At 47.1% G+C, this 17,075-nt stretch overlaps 1 protein-coding gene across 1 annotated transcript; it reads left to right on the forward strand.

Moving 5' to 3' along the window:
* Nucleotides 1–5,779: 5,779 nt before the first annotated feature.
* Nucleotides 5,780–16,307, forward strand: LOC146343971 (toll-like receptor 2 type-2). Its single transcript, XM_084860275.1, has 2 exons — nucleotides 5,780–6,200; nucleotides 12,277–16,307. The coding sequence occupies exon 2, from the start codon at nucleotides 12,277–12,279 to the stop codon at nucleotides 14,614–14,616; it is 2,340 nt and encodes a 779-aa protein (XP_084716401.1). The 5' UTR covers nucleotides 5,780–6,200; the 3' UTR covers nucleotides 14,617–16,307.
* Nucleotides 16,308–17,075: the final 768 nt, after the last annotated feature.

Here is a 17,075-nt window from a genome sequence, read left to right on the forward strand (position 1 = left end):
CATCCATGATTTGATTGTGGATGGGAGGGCTGACCTGGCATGTATTACTGAGACCTGGGTGGGGGAACTGGGAGGGGTCACTCTCTCCCAGCTGTGCCCTCCTGGGTACTCGGTGCAGCACCAACACCGACTTGAGGGTCGGGGAGGGGGGGTTGCTGTGGTCTATAGGAATTCAATCTCCCTCTCCAGGCTTCCTGCTCATTCGAGTGCAGATCTTGAGTGTCTGTACCTTGTGTTGGGTACCCGGGACAGATTAGGGATTCTGTTGGTGTACCGCCCACCCCGCTGCCCATCGGATTCCCTGCCTGAGCTGACGGAGGTGGTCTCGGACTTGGTGTTGACCCCCAGGATGATGGTCCTGGGGGATCTCAACTTCCATGCCGAGGCCGCTGTATCCGGGGTGGCTCAGGACTTCATGGCCGCCATGACAACCATGGGGCTGTCCCAACATGTCATCGGCCCAACGCATATAAAAGGACACACGCTTGATCTGGTTTTCTCGACTGGGCAGGAGGATGGTGATCTGAAAGTGGAGGAATTAACATCTGTCCCTTTGTCATGGTCAGATCACTTCCTGCTGAGGTTTAGACTTCTGGCGGCCTTTCCCCTCTGCAAGGGTGGGGGACCTATTAAAATGGTCCGCCCCCGGAGATTAATGGATTCTGATGGATTCCAGAGGGCTCTGGGGGATTTTCCTGCTGGTATGGCTGGTGCTCCTGTCGAAGCCCAGGTCGCTCTGTGGAATGCAGAGATGACTCGGGCGGTTGACACGATCGCGCCCAAGCACCCTCTCCCTCTGAGCAGAGCCCGGCCAGCTCCTTGGTATACACCTGAGCTGAGGGCAATGAAGCAGGAGGGGAGACGGCTAGAACGCAGGTGGAGGAAAATGCGTGCTGAGTCTGACCGAACACAGGTAAGAGCCCACTATCGAGCCTACTCTGTGGCGGTGAGGGTGGCAAAGAGGCAGTTCTTTTCCACCAGCATTGCATCTTCTCAGTGTCGTCCGGCGGAGCTTTTCCGAGTGGTTCGCGGCCTGTTACATTCTGGGCCAGGGAGAGAGACGGTGGAACCCTCGGCTGCACACTGTGACGAGTTTGCGCGGCACTTTGAGGATAAAGTCACTCAGATTCGTCATGAATTGGACACCACCATTAATGCAGTTCCATTGGTAGAGGCGTTCAGAGCACCGTCTGGTCCAGTTTTATTGGATGAGTTTCAGTTACTGAGGCCTGAGGATGTGGACAAGGTGCTTGGCCAAGTCCGATCGACCACTTGTGTGCTTGACCCTTGCCCTTCATGGCTTATTAAATCAAACAAGGAGGGGTTGTCCGGCTGGGTCCAGGAGGTTGTAAATTCCTCCTTGAGAGAGGGAGTGGTGCCTGCTGCTTTAAAAGAGGCAGTAATTAGACCACTCCTGAAAAAGCCTAACCTGGACCCAGAGGATGTTAACAATTATAGGCCAGTGGCCAACATCCCCTTCCTGGGCAAGGTGCTTGAGCGGGTGGTTGTAGGACAGCTCCAGGCACTCTTGAATGAAACGGATTATCTAGATCCATTTCAATCGGGCTTCAGGCCTGGTTTTGGAACGGAAACTGCCTTGGTCGCCCTGTGGGATGACCTCTGCCGGGAGAGGGACAGGGGGAGTGCGACCCTGTTGATTCTCCTGGACCTCTCAGCGGCTTTCGATACCATCGACCATGGTATCCTTCTGGATAGGTTGTCTGGGTTGGGAGTTGGAGGCACTGCACTACAGTGGTTCCGCTCCTACTTGGATGGCCGATTCCAGAAGGTGGTGCTGGGGGATTATTGCTCTGTGCCATGGCAATTGTGCCATGGGGTTCCACAGGGCTCTATTTTATCCCCCATGCTGTTTAACATCTACATGAAACCGCTGGGGGAGGTTATCCGGAGGTGTGGGCTGAGGTGCCATCAATATGCAGATGACACCCAGCTCTACCTCTCTTTCTCATCAAAACCAGGTGAGGCAGTGGCTGTTCTGAACCAGTGCCTGGGCACGGTAATGGACTGGATGAGGGCTAATAAACTGAAACTCAATCCAGACAAGACGGAGGTACTGTTAGTGGGTGGTTCGTCTGCCCGGCTAGGTGATATTCAACCTGTTCTGGAGGGGGTTGCACTCCCCCTAAAGGATCAGGTTCGTAGTTTGGGGGTGCTCTTGGATCCAGAACTGTCACTTGAGGCACAGGTGAACTCAGTGGCACGGAGCACTTTTTATCAGCTTAGGCTGGTATACCAACTACGCCCTTATCTGGACAGAGATAGCCTAGCTACAGTTATCCATGCTCTGATAACTTCTCGTCTGGATTACTGCAATGCGTTATACGTGGGGCTGCCTTTGAAAACGGTCCGGAAACTTCAGCTGGTCCAAAATAGGGCAGCAAGATTGTTAACAGGGACTGGCCTGCGAGCTCATATTACGCCAGTACTTTTCCAGCTGCACTGGCTGCCAGTCCATTTCCGGGCCCGATTCAAAGTGCTGGTGTTAACATTCAAAGCCCTTAACGGCTTGGGGCCAGGTTACCTGAAGGATCGCCTCCTCCCATATGTGCCTGCCCGGACCTTAAGATCATCAGCAGCGGCCCTTCTCCGTGAGCCCCTGCCAAAGGAAGTGAGGTGGGTGGCTACTAGGAGGAGGGCTTTTTCTGCTGTGGCACCCCGGCTCTGGAATGAGCTCCCTAGTGAGGTTCGCCTGGCGCCTACATTGTACTCCTTTCAGCGCCAGGTGAAGACCTTTTTATTTTCCCAGGCATTTTAGCTTTCTAAATTTTTATCTTTGCTGTTTTAAATCTGTATTTTAAACTCCTGTATTGCTGCTAGGTTTTACTGTGGTTGTATTGTTATATTGTGGTTTTAATGTTCTATATATTTTAAATTGTTTTATTGTGTGTTGTTTGGTTTTAGTTTTTGTGAACCACCCAGAGAGCTTCGGCTATTGGGCGGTATAGAAATGAAATGAAATGAATAAATAAATAAATAAATAAATAAATAAGACAGCGAGAAAGCGAGCAAGAGGGGCAGCGAAGGAGTGCCAGAAGGACCTGCTGTTCTGTGGCAGTGGGGCTCATGTGCTCTTTGGCACCACTGGCTGCTTGGTGGTGGTGGTGCTTGGTGGGGTGCCAGTCCCGGGGTGGGCGGAGGCAGAGAAGGGGCATGAGTCAGGCTGCTGCACCACCATGTGGGGGTGTGAATCAGCAGTAGAAAATTTCCATCAGCGGAGGCCATGACTTTAAAAGGTGCTTTGTGTCCCCCAAATGAGCCTTCAGCAGGTTGCTTTGGGATGACGTTGAATCTCCACTTCTACGCTGAGAACAGCCTGCTAAACAGGCCTATTTAGAAGTATCTGCCATTGACTTCCACTGCACTTCCTCAGCAGGGAGCCAGGAGAGGGGAAGAGTAGCCTATTTTAAATCTGCTGCCAGACTCCGCGCACATATGCCTGAACTTAATGCTGTTTGCAGTCTGCCATGCAAAGGCGGTCCCCCCCCTTTTTGCTTTGTATATGCCGCTGTAATTGGCTGCGTGTATGTAAGATCAGTGAATCATGAATATGAACTTGAGCACGCTCCGGGAGAGAGCACAGGACAGGAAGGCCTGGCATGCTATGGTCCATGGGGTCACGAAGAGTCGGACACGACTGAACGACTGAACAACAACAACCATGGGAGGAGTAAATCCAATTGGATGAAAATGTGGTTTTAAACGGAATCACGTTGGAAACTGTCGCCATGTAGATGGGTCCCAGGAGGTTCCATTATGCTGCTGAAGTCATAGGGCTTTCTTCATATGGAGCTTTTATCCTGTGAAGCAGAAAGCCCCAGTATAAATGCAGGATTTTGGGCTCGTGTAGAGATGCCCATAGTGTGCTTCCCTGGTGAGCAGCATGGAGGGGAGGGGGAAAGAAGAAGCCTAATTCTTCATTCATAGAATTTTGTTTGGGGGTGGGTCCTTTCTAGATGACCACACTTGGTAACCCTCCCGTGTTTTCCTACCTGTGTTTTCCCTATATCTTTTTCCTTACCCTGGAAAATCTGTTAAGTAAAAGAACAAGGAATTCTTGCATAATGCCTTGTGGGTGTTAGCACTAGGACCCCCCACCCAGCCCCAGCCTGTCTCTCCCTCCCTCTATGCCTTATGTTTCAAGGGAATATAAATGTTTAAACTCCTGTAAACATGCAGGGGGAACAATAACAATCTAAGAAATAGTTGCCATACTTTTGACCCAGGGATGACATTTGAAGATCACCTGCGCAGGACATGGCTGCTTCCTATATGGCTGCATTTCTTGGAAATGGGGTTCCTTCCCTATGGGGCGATGTGGGTTCAGATCTTTCCAGAGCAAAGTGCTGGAGGAGCAGCAGTCACACTGTTCCTCAAATGAGCTCTTTCAAGGTTTTGACTATTATAGGTTTCTAGTGAAAGGAAGAGCTCTTCTGTGGTTCACCGTTTGTTCTGCAAAACTCGCAGAATTCCCATCTCTGACAATAACGCACAACATAGCAACTGGGGGATAGAAAGCCACGTCTTTTAATAAAAATGAGTGCAACAACAGGAGACCACGCCAGTTTTGGAAGGCTAGGGAGACGTAAAGCTGGGCAAGCACACTCTCAGAAATGGGGAGGCAGAGGAGGAGAGAGCCCTATCCAATATTGCTGCCACCCCTGCCCCGCAGGGATGATCACGCAAACAAGACTGCTAATGTAATCAAGGCTGACTGATGTGCTGTAACCCTTCTATAATTTTCACTTTTTAATTTTAATTTTCACTTTTTATTTTTTTCACATTTTAATTTTCACTTTTTCATTTTCAACCCTTCTATAATTTTACCTTGAACTGTGGTGCTGGAGAAGACTCTTGCGAATTGCCTGGACTGCAAGGAGGTCAGATCAGTCAATCCTAAAGGAAATCAACCCTGAGTGCTCATTGGAAGGACAGATACTGAAGCTGAAGCTCAAATATTTTGGTCACCTAATGCAAAGAGAAAACTCCCTGGAAAAGACCCTGATGCTGGGAAAGACTGAAGGCGAAAGGAGAAGGGGATGGCAGAGGATGAGATGGCTAGATAGCATCACCGATGCAATGAATATGGACTTGAACACACTCAGGGAGAGAGCGCAGGACAGGAAGGCCTGGCATGCTATGGTCCATGGGGTCACGAAGAGTCGGACACGACTGAATGACTGAACAACAACAAATAATTTTACCCTTCTATAATTTTCACTTCGATCAATTACTAGGTTCTTCCTTTTCTTTCTTTTACCCAGGTGATGAACTTATTCCAGTACGATTGAATGGGATCGCTCAGCCCTCCCGCACCTGGTGCGCTCCAGATGTGTTGGCTTGCAAGCGCCATGATTCCCAGGAGCAGGGCCATGGGAATTGCAGTCCAGGAGATCTGGAGGGCACCAGGTCTGGGGCAGGCTGGGATCGCGGTCACTTTCTTATTTGCCCATTAAATAAACGCGTGCAAAGGTGCACCTGCGAAGGAGGCAAAGATGCCTCATGCCCTGGCCGCCTTGGAAACAGTTCTGGGTCCGCGCCCGAGACAAGCAGGTTCCCCCAGCGGCCTTCCCCATTGGGGTTACTGAAAGGAGAGCCGCCCCGCTTTTTTAATTGCAAACAGTGTTGCGCGACCCCCGGAGTTTCAGCCAAAGGCTGCAGTCCTGAGCAGCTCCTCCCTCTGCAAGCGGCGCCTATCTTCGCTTCGTCCAGGTCCAGCCAGAGCCGCCGCTGGACAGTCGCCAGCGACGTCGTGCGCTTCGACTAACTTTGGAGAAGCGCAGAGGGGAAGAGAAAGGACATGCAAGCAGGGCCGGGGGGGAGCGTTTCTCGGCTCTTTCCGGGGAAAGCCGTGCCCCGCCAGCCCGCCTTTTCCTCCCGCGAAGCAGCCTCTGCGTGGCTGGGAAGGCAGCGCAGGCAGCGACGCGCCCCCGTCCCCTCCCCGTCTGGCTCGCTCGTTGCGCGGCCCTGTGGGGCAAGGCAGCGAAAGGGAGGGCGGCACGGGAACGCCGCCAGGTGGTGCCCCGCTAGCCCTGCGCAGGATAACGTGCCTCTCTCCGTGCTTCTCCCCCAGAAACCCTGATGCGTGGCGAGGCTCTGCGGAATTGATCCAGCCCTGTTCCGCGTGCCGTTCGGTCCGCTGGGAGAGGTTCTGAAGCCACGGGTGGCAGGTATTGCCAAAGGTCTGTTGTTAGTATGTTTTGTTTTCTCGTTTCACTCCCTTGACTCTAGTTTTTAAAAACTCCGTTTTCACGAGCATAATCATCTGCATGCTTGCTTCGAAGTTAAGCCCCGTTGAGGAAACATGCAAACAGCGTCGCATTCTTTAGTCTTTATCCCCCCCCCCCCGGTTTGGACTTGGAATGCAGCAGGTACATTGGCCTGAGGAGCCTTCACCAACCGGGTGCCCTCCCGAGGATTTGCACTTCAACTCCCATTACCCCCAGCCACCATGACCAATGGCGAGGCATGTTGGGAGGCGCACTCCAAAACATCCGGAGGGCATCAAGCTGGGGAAGCTTCAGTTTTGGACTAAACCATCTGCCCTGAGTTCTGCCAATCCCCCGTTTACCTCGAACTAGTATGGATCATGACAGTCCAAGCTTATATTGCTTGTGGAGACTCAGTGTGCTGGAAGAGACACCCCCCAAATGCCTCTGGCTAGAAAAGGCCACAAAAGTATGCTTTTTGCACAGTAGTCTGTTCTGGCAAGCTAATTAAAACACACCATGCTACCTCTGCACTGCCTATCTGCCTAATTTTTAAGAGCTGGAGGTACTTTAGACTTTCAAGGCGATGCCAGTGATTTTTTTTCCCTTTGTCAGAATTGGATATTGCTGGCATGGTAGCCTCGTAGGAGTGGGTTATAGCTGCCAAATATCAGAAAAAATGGCACTGGGAATTTTATTGCATGCCATTATATTTTGATTTTTAAAAAAGGGGGAACTGCTGATAATTGGCTGGTGCTACTGATATCCCAAAGTGGCAGAGTCGCCGGCAACTGAAGGACTGAATAAGTTGCTACAGAACTGAAGAAACAATTGTGAGAAATGGGGGCGAGGGGAGAGAGAGAGAATGTGTATTATAACTGAATCTCTACCCCCAGTTAAAATGTGGCACTGCCAGTCAGAGCAGACAATATTGGGCTAAATCTATGATTCTAAATCAAGGGTGCTGAACTTCTTTCAGCCTGAGGGCTGAATCCCATTTCAGAGAAACTCTCTAGTGCTGCATTCAAATAGTGAATCAGTGCTGAATGAATCAGTGTTCCGACCTGGATTAGGGTAGCTCCTCTGTTCCACCATCCCCATCATTCTCTTTCTTGTGCCAGGCTCAGTTCTGTTCTGCCTCATTCATGTACAGGTGCTTATACACAAGCTGGTGCTTCTGTCCATTCTCTATCCCAATGGTCTCCCCCCACCCCGCCGCCTCTGCCCTTGCAGGTGTCTGATTCCTCCAGTTCAGGGTGGGGGGAACTCACCACATTGTTTTAGAACTCGGTCTTTAGAGAAGCTACGTGTGGCAATAAACCGTGAGTGCATTTGTATGATCAGCAGCTCTACAGCTAGCAGGAAACAGATAGTTTATTATATCTATTATGCACTCTGATGGTTTTGCCATTTTATTTGTCCTAAAATTGTAAAGAACCTAAGGTAAGTGCAATACTATACACACTTGCCTGGGAATTCAGTGTGGCTTATGGTGAGATCAGTATGGCTTCCGCCTGAGTAGACATGTATAAGATTGCAGTGTCAGTCCGTAAACTCAGACACAAGTGTACAATTACCTTTAGACTGCAAATGTCAGGTATGGTTATTGTTTCCAAGTTGCTACTTGACAACAGCAAACCAGAAAAAGATTGATCTGTTTGCAAGACAATGTTGCTTACAATATTAATGGGTCTGGGACATTCCCAGCAAAAGCATCTGGAATGAATCAAGTTCGGCCTGTGCTGCATGAATATGAAAGTGGAGGCAGTGGCAGAAAGCAAAGAGAGAGACTTTCCCATTTATTTGCCACACTGTTCGGCCAAGCCAGAGTAGCAGGACAACAACCTGGAACTGCCGAGAGAAGACTTCATTGTTTCAAAATGGCCTAGGAACTACTCCAGTTAGCCTGGATCTGAGACTTAAGCTTAGATTTCTGTGTAGCCATGAACTTGCTGAGCAGCCTTCAGACAATCACCCCTGCCCCATCTGTAAAACAATGATCTTTTCAAAGAGGTTTGTCTCTGGCCGCAGCTGGCGCATCCAAGCTAATCCTTGTGCACAGCCACTGTGACTAGAGAGAAGGGTGTACATCAGGTTGGATATCTTTGCTAGAATGCAGGCACACTAATTTCCAACACCTTGTGCACACCCCACTTCCTCTGTCTTCCTCTTCAAGGCACCTATTCTTCACAATAAGAGCCACTGGGTCTCCAGAACATATCGTGTGTCAACCAATTCTGGAAGAATAGCCTGACCATAATGAACATAAAAAGAAAGCACGGAGAAATGGAAAGAAAACTGAGGCCTGGCTGCAATCTCCCCACTTGATGAGCAGGACAAGGCTGCATTACACAAGGATGGGCATCTGACCAAACCTCATTAAAAGGCAGAGGAAGTTTCTACACACACACACACACACACACACACACACACACGAAAGGCAATAAAGAGGTGCAGAAAGGGTGGTGCCTGCCCCTGCTTTAGTTGCTTGAGTAGTCCTGTTCGCATGTCATATTTTGATGACGTGGTTGTATTCTAGTACAATGGATAATTGTTTTAGCTATTCTAAAGTGTGTTTTAATTTTGTTATATGTCATCTTGAGTCTTTTCTGAGAAAGCTGTCTCAGTGTTTTTGTATTAATATTAGTAAGAATCATCTGTAGATGGAAAGACCTCCAGAAGGTAGGAGAGGGCTTGAAATATACGTTTCCTGGAATCGTGTTATGTTGGGGTGTCCGGAAATGTCTGAGATCAGAGGGAAAGAAGGAAGTCTTTGGGCAAGGCTACCCTCAGGTCACTGCTTCAGATAAAGTGGCGATCTCAGCAGCCAGACCTAGGTGGTCTGGAGCAATCCAGTAGTGAAGCTGCATGGCAGAACCTGGAGTTCCACAGCTTCAAGTGATTTCAGAGGAAATGAGGGCCACCAGATGCAACCAGGACAATGGGGCTTGTCATGCAACCAAAGGGTGGGAGAATCAGGCCCTTAGCAGGCTACGGAACAATGAAGCTTGCCACACACCAGAAGTGAGTGTGCTATCCTGCCTATGTGAGGGAGGCCAGGAATCAAATGACTGATTTCAGTAGAGGGGGACTGTGAAAGATCCTGCCAGGTCCAGCCCCAACCTCCCTGCTAGGTAGGACCACTCAGGACTCAATCCCGGCTCCCGTTCCAAAAATAGGACTGGCCAAACCCAGCCTTCCAGTCCCCCCAAATACCCAGTAGCCACCTTCCTAAGCCAAGATGCACTGAAATGAGCACTGAAGAAATGTAGAGAAATCAAACCAACTAAAGGTTGGATATATATTTATTAAGATAAAAATAAAGGGGTAGAGGGATGGAAGTAGCAAGTTACACAAGAGGATACAAAGCCACATTACTTAACTATATACAGAGAGCTTTATGAATGCACACTTGACCCAGAATAATAGAGCTACCTGGCCTAACCTTACATACCTAAGCATGGATCTCCCTGGATAGCAACAGGCCATCTGCAGGTCCAGAATCACCAGGGCAAAGGGAGACCCCATGCCTCTACCTCATCCCTCTTTTAAAGCCCAGCCCTGGCAACCCAGGGCAGCTTTTCCTTCAGCCAATCACTGGCTCAGCCCCTGAGTGGACCGCCCTTGCCTCCAAGAGACTGGAACTCCTCACCAACTCCAGCTGTTAACACTTCCCAATTAGCAGGGACTGTGCCTGACCTTGAGCTAAGGGCTGAGGAGCCTCTAGGTAACACCCAATTCCAGGTGGTTACATAAGATGTGACCATCTGGCCTAATCTTCTTATGATGGAAAACAGGCCGTCATTCTGGCAGGGACCAATGTGGGCACCAGAACACTGAGGGCTTGAAGCCCAGGGGTTTTATAGGGTGGAAACAAAAGGATCAATAAAAACAAGTTCTGGGTCCAACTGAGACAAAACAAACAAAAGCAGGGAGATGGCTTTGAGCATTTTGAGATGATGGATTCAGTAGGGCAGATTTTGGATGGAATCAAATGCAGTCACTCAGGACTTCTCGGTGACTGCAGCTGTCAAAGGTGCGAAGCCACTATCTAGTCACAATAGTAACCCTGGGGGTATGTAACTGACTGTCTGGGTATATTCAGATTTATTTCCTGATTGCTATTCCTTAAACTAATCATGAGGCATTAATTTCGTGCTGCTTGATGAATCTCTTCCTGCACACTGTGACTAGAGATAGGATCTTATTGATAAGATCACTTGTGAAATACCCCACCCCCCATTAAGCCTCAGATGCAGGCTCCTCTGGCTCATCTTAATATTACGGATCAAGCAGAACTTATGAAAGCAACAGTGCCATGCCCTGCCAAATGTGGAGAAATGGCTTCTTTGCTGTATTCCAAGCAGATGGCCACTAGACCTGAGCTAGATTTCTGTGTAGCCATAAACTTGCTGAGCAAACTTCAGATAAACACTTGGGATCCCCCGTCCACCTGCTCCCATCAGCAAAACGATGGCCTGTTTCACAGTGGTTGTGAGAATGAAGGAGAGAAGACTTCAGTTTGAGCAAATACAGCAGAATGCCCTCATGGAATGGCGAGTTGGTTAAATGGACAAAGAGAGAAGTAGAACATCAGATTGAAAGGTTCTAGTCCAGCCATTTTTTGGCTATGCTGTTTTTTTTTTACTTGCAGATTCATCAATTTCTGCCATAGACTTGCTGGCAGAAGGTAATTTGTCTTTCCGTGAGCTTCTGTTTTGTATATTCCACCAACTAGTGCTGTGCATTTTTGTATCATTCTCATTCATTCTGATAGAAATGAAACTGCTTTAGAAAAGAAATTCAAAGGAGATTATTTTTTCAGAGAAATGTTCATGGACTGGGGTCATACTTACCTTATTTATGAGGTGGTTGAGGAGTGTGCATGACTGTCCTTATCTTCCATTGTCCAGTCATTTCTCTGGCAGCCTGCTGCCTCCTGGGCTTCCCAAATGCAGAGAAGACATCATGAGATAATTTCTTCCATAGGGCTTTTTCAGATCAGGAAGTGTGAGCACCTTGGGAGGCTGCAGAGCAATGAAGAGATGTGTAATAGAAACACACACACATACACACACACATGCAGCACCCTCATGCACTTCACAGTGATCAGTTAAAGTAAAAAAACACCACTAAAATAAATTCAAAATAAAGTATAAAAGTATTTGTGATTTAGGCCACGTTTGCCTAAAGCGATCTGGGAATTAGTGGTGTAGATATTACCCAGAATAACATGACAGCATCTACACAGGTGGGACCAACTCCACTGTCCCAAGCGATGAACTGAGAAACTGGCTAGGAAGTTTTTTATAATAAGGCAAGAAGCTGGTGAGCTGAGAACATCAACTAGGAAGCACATTAAAAATCTAGGTAAAAAAATCAAGCAACAAGTAAACAGGGTTGTAGTCTGCCTCACAGTAGTAACCGTTTCTCCAGCAGAGAACAATCCAAGGCACACATGGTCTCCCCTACTCATAACATTTGGTTGTCATTTGCACACACGTCAGCGTAAAAATAAGTTTGATTCTCCCACATAGAACTTTGCACTTTTTTTCAGATGTACCTTGATATAGTGTCTCAGTCCTTTCGAGTCAGCCCATCTGCAGCAAGCCTGGTTTATGCAGGCAATGTAATTCTGATGTCAGTGCTCATGAAAGTAATGGTAGCATCGATTTTGATATAACTGCTCCTGCGTAATACAGCGGGTCCAAGTGTACTGGCCTTCTGGTCCTGAGTATGGCTGTCCTGGATATTCTGCACATGTGTGGGATTCGCTACAAGGCTGCCAGAGTCACTGGTGTTCCCCCAGCGTGTGAACTTGGTGTGTATATCAGAGGTTGAATGAGCTGGAAGCACGGGGGAAATTGCCTGACTTCTCCTCTAGTCAAACCTCTCTCAGTGAAATAACGAATAACATTTTGTACAGAAGGTCTTAAAATATTGACTGTGTGGGTATATTATTATACCAGTGAAAGTAAAATACATACATACATATATACATAAATAACTGTTTTATGCTTTTTCTTCTTTTCTAAATAAAATCTCTTAGATGATCATGACTGGGCCAGTCTGGAGCCTTTGGTTCATCTCTGTTGCTGGAGTTGTGAGTCTGTCTGCACAACAGATCAAGCCCTTGTGTGATTCTGCTCATTTTTGCAACTACTCTTCAAGGGCTTTACATGCAGTTCCACCGGGTCTAAAAGATGATGTCATAGGTCTGGATCTGGCCTCCAACAGTATTGAGCAAGTGAGAGAAGTGGATCTGAAGTTTGCAGTCAATCTCAGAACTCTTTTGCTCCAGTCTAATCTAATTCAGATAATTGATGAAGATGCGTTTCGCTTCCTTGGGAAGCTGGAGCATTTGGATTTATCAAGAAACAATCTGACTCGCTTATATCCCTCTTGGTTCAAACACCTTTCTTCCTTGCAGAAGTTAAACATAAAAGGTAACTACTACTCAGAACTTGGGGGAACTCCACTGTTTTCTGATCTACAAAAGCTGAGTTATCTGTACTTGGGAAATGATTATCACTTCTATGTGTTACGGAGACAAGACTTTAAAGGAATTTCAGTTCTTGAAGAACTGGAGATTGAGGGACAAAAACTTGAACGATATGAACTAGGAACTCTAAAAGAAATTGAGCTCATAAATCACATCATTCTGAATGACTTCTCCATTACCAAGTTAGCTCTGATTATGTATGATCTTATCAATTCTGTAGTGTGCCTTGAACTGAAAAATATACGAGAGCTAAATGGTGCACAATTTTGGGATCTCAGTGAACCAATTCCTGTGGCTGCACAGAAAGTTGTGCTCCGTAATTTTGACGTTTCAGATGAACATATTGTAATGATTGGCCCTGTTCTGTCCACCATGAGTCAAGTGCATGAACTAGAGTTCATAGACTGCAAATTACAGGGAACTGGGAATTTCCATGGTATTCAACGCTCTTCCACGTCCTTACGAGTAGTAACGATCAGAAATTTAAGAAATGACATATTTTATTCATTTTCACGTCTTTCTAGTGTAATGTATTTTGTAGAGAATATTACAAAAATTACAGTTGAAAATTCAAAAGTTTTTATGGTTCCCCACCCACTTTCAAAACAGTTCAGATCACTGCTGTATCTTGATCTCAGTGTGAATTTGTTGCTAGATCTCTACTTGAATTATTCATTCTGTCAGGGTGGCTGGCCTAAACTACAAACTTTAAATATTAGTCAAAATGTATTGAAACAGATTGAGGTAGTAGCACAAAGTTCAGCTTGTATAGTAAATCTTTTCAACCTGGATATAAGTCAAAATAGCTTTGAAGAAATGCCGAACTCATGTGTGTGGCCAAAAAGGTTGACATATCTAAACATCTCTGGCTGTAAACTAAGCAGGCTCACCAGCTGCATCCCTCAAGGTCTTCTAGTTCTGGATGTTAGCAACAATAACCTCCAAGACTTTAGACTGACACTGCCCCATCTACAGGAGCTTTATATCAAAAACAATAAATTGACAGCCCTACCGGATGCTAGTTTTGTCCCTAGTGCTAGAATCCTAAATATTGGAGAAAACAAAGTCTTTGGGTTCTCTGAGGAACACCTTGAAAAATTTGCAAAAATGGAGAGATTGGATGCGCGTTTCAACACTTTTCAATGCTCCTGTGCATTTGTGTCCTTCACGTCTCAGCCAAGAATATCTAATATCTCTGTTGGTTGGCCAGAAAACTACATCTGTGAATCTCCAGATCATGTAAGGGGGGAGCAAGTAGGAGCTGTCCAGTTACCACTGTCTGAGTGTCACTTCACTTTGATCATGTCCTTAATTTGCATTCTGATGCTACTGATTGTCCTGGTGGCGGCATCTCTGTGCTACAAGTTTCATGCTGTCTGGTATATGCAAATGATCTGGGCTTGGCTTCAAGCAAAACGCAAGCCCCAAAGGGCCCACAATAAAGAAATCTGCTACGATGCTTTTGTTTCCTACAGTGAAGAGGATTCTAACTGGGTGGAAAATGTAATGGTGCAGGTGCTAGAGCAAGCTAATCCCCCATTTAAACTCTGCCTTCATAAAAGGGATTTTCTGCCTGGCAAGTGGATTGTGGACAACATTATTGACTGCATTGAGAAGAGTAATAAAACCCTGTTTGTGCTGTCGGAGCATTTTGTAAAGAGCGAGTGGTGCAAGTATGAACTTGATTTCTCTCACTTCCGTTTTTTGGATGAGAATAACGACGCAGCAATTTTGATCCTTCTGGAGCCTATTCCAGAGAAAACCATGCCCAAAAGGTTTTGCAAACTGAGGAAGCTAATGAATACAAAAACCTACCTTGAATGGCCAAGGGATGAAGATCAGCAGCCCCTGTTTTGGTTTAATTTGAAAACGGCAATAAAATCCTAGGTCAGGATGCAGGATACTGGACCATGTCAGATAGAGCCAGTTTTGGCAGCTGTGTGCTCCCCCTTGGATCTGGGGTATAAGCTAGGAGGAAATAAATGGCAGTCCAAGCACAGATTGACCCTCAGGATCTCTCCACCTGATCTCCAAATGGCCTCAGAGTCCTCCCTCATTATGTACTTTGGCTGCTTTCTCCTGAACCAAGGCATAGGCAAATTGGGCCTCTCTCCAGAGCAAACAGTAACAGCCGTTTTCTGCCCATTTTCCCTTTATGAGTCTCACACTTATGAGAAGTGAGACACAGGACAACAGGAGTGAGCTGCACTTGAAGAGCTGAAGGCAGCCTTCCCCAACCCAGCGCCCTCCAGATGAGTTGGATTACAATGGCTATCATCCTGAGCCTGCATGGAAGCGATGGGGATTATAGTTCAACAGATCTGGAGGTCACTGGGTTGGGGGAGGCTGCTTAAGGGGAATATCTCTGTGACTGTTCACTCTGGAGAGGAGGGGTTTTAAGAGCTCTGTGTGTCTTGGCAGGCAAGGGAATGAGAGAGGGGGAGAGGAGGCAACGTGGCGGAAAGTTTAGCCTTGGCTCATTAAAAATGGACCATTTAAATGAATTGCTGACTAGGGATATATATTGTTGATATCTCTTGTTTTGTGTATATCCATGGCTCAGTTTGTGTTAATGGCTTGTTCTAAATTAGTTGCTCAGGAAGAGCATACAGGATCCAGATCCTCAGGCTCGTGAGCTGAATCCAGGCCATCTGGGGTCCTAATGTGGCCCTCCGGGGTTCCCCACTTCCCTTGGCCCCACATCCAAGTGCTAGTCATTTTGGGGTTTCTCAGCTTTTGCATGATTTCTTCCCATTTAAAGGGTGCAATGTTATGGCTGCTAGTCAGCAGCTAGACAGCCATAGGATAGGTCAGTCCCCTGAGGACTGATCTCCACGCCCTCCCGTGCTGCCTTGTAGGCAGTGCAGATTGGCCCCGCACTCATAAGACGAGTGCGGAGCGGTCAAAACAGGGTGTTCCTGAGGGTCGGGTGGGGCGGGGAGCATGGAAGTGCCTTTCTGATGCTTCCTATGCATTGTCCGGTGTCTCCCCCTCCTCGCCCCTGCTCCGACTTCCCGTGCAGGGCGAATGCAGGGTGGCTGAAGAATGGAGGGGAAGATCCCCTCCGCCCTGCTCCTGCCCTGCCTTGGATAGGCGGGAGCCTCTGAGTTCAGAGGCAGCTGCCTAACCCGATGCGATTGCACCCTAAAAGCTTGAAATACCTCCCTAAGACTTAGTTACTGGCAGGAAAAGCTTTATGCAAAATATGCTGGTATTTTTCATTTTGGCCCTGCTCCCTTTGCCTTTGTCACCATCCTGTTTTACCTTGTCCATGCCAAAAACTGGAATGTGTCTCTTAAGACCTTCTCCAAAATGCATTTTGGCCTCAGGAATAAAGAGGTTCAATGTGCATTTTGTAAATATAACTTTTTTGTATATTTATTTCATATTTTGGCTATTTACTGATGGTACTTTATCATAATTTAGACTAATTACTTTGACAGTGTATACGATGTGTCACTTGGTTGTTCCACTGAACACGCACAGAGATTCTTTTCAATTTCTGCTGTTTGTGCTGCAGATTGTTTTAAAGTCGTTGTTTTTTAAAAAAAATAAAGTTTCTAAATTGGTGTAATTTTAATCATAAGTACTTAATCCTACACCTGATGCAGTGGACAGCGTCCAGTCTCATGCCATAATAAATTGGCTAGTCTTTAAGGTGCAACAAGATTCTTTGTTGGCTTTGCTGCAACAGGCTAGCATGGCTACCCCTCTGGAACTCGAGACTGAAGTAGGTTAGGCTGTGTTAGGTGCAAAAACAGATCCTGGGGCATGGTGAAGAAGCCCCAAGTCTGCAGTTCGCAAGATGGAGCTGCTGAAGTGTTCCCTAGCATGGTGTAACCAAAAAGCCACTCCAGAAGTCCTCATAAGACCTCTTCCACTCCTTCTTGGAAAAATGCGGACCCAGGCTTCCTGATCATCTCCAGGAACATTTTTTTTTTTTTTGCTCTCCACCTCCCCCATTTGTTTGTTTTCTTCATATCCATTCTGAAGAGGAATTCTGGCCAATGTGAGCATCATGACATTTTTGTTTGCTCTTTAAAAAGTATTGCCCACCAGGTATCCACAGATTTGGGCTGCCCTTGGCAGGCAACCCGAAGGTGAGGTTTTGTGTCCACAGTCACGGTGAAGTTCAGAAGCAAGCATCTCTGAAGTACAGCATGCCAATGATTCTCCCTTCCCTCCTAAGCTCAGGAGAGGGGGCAGAATGGATTGTGTCTGTGTTGTGCTTTGGGGATGCTCTCTGCAGTACAGCATGAAAGGAAGATACTCTGCCCTTCTCTGAATCTTGGATTGACAGAGTGAGATGTGCCACTGCTGCTTCCTCTTCCTTCATTCCTGTCCGT

This window comes from Heloderma suspectum, chromosome 5, assembly GCF_057233095.1.
Source record: "Heloderma suspectum isolate Gila_16-S chromosome 5, 16-S_ref, whole genome shotgun sequence".
NCBI lineage: Eukaryota > Metazoa > Chordata > Lepidosauria > Squamata > Helodermatidae > Heloderma > Heloderma suspectum.

Excerpts from the sequence above, each read along its gene's own strand:
- LOC146343971 (XM_084860275.1), top strand. The coding sequence starts at position 12,277 with ATGATCATGACTGGGCCAGTCTGGAGCCTTTGGTTCATCTCTGTTGCT.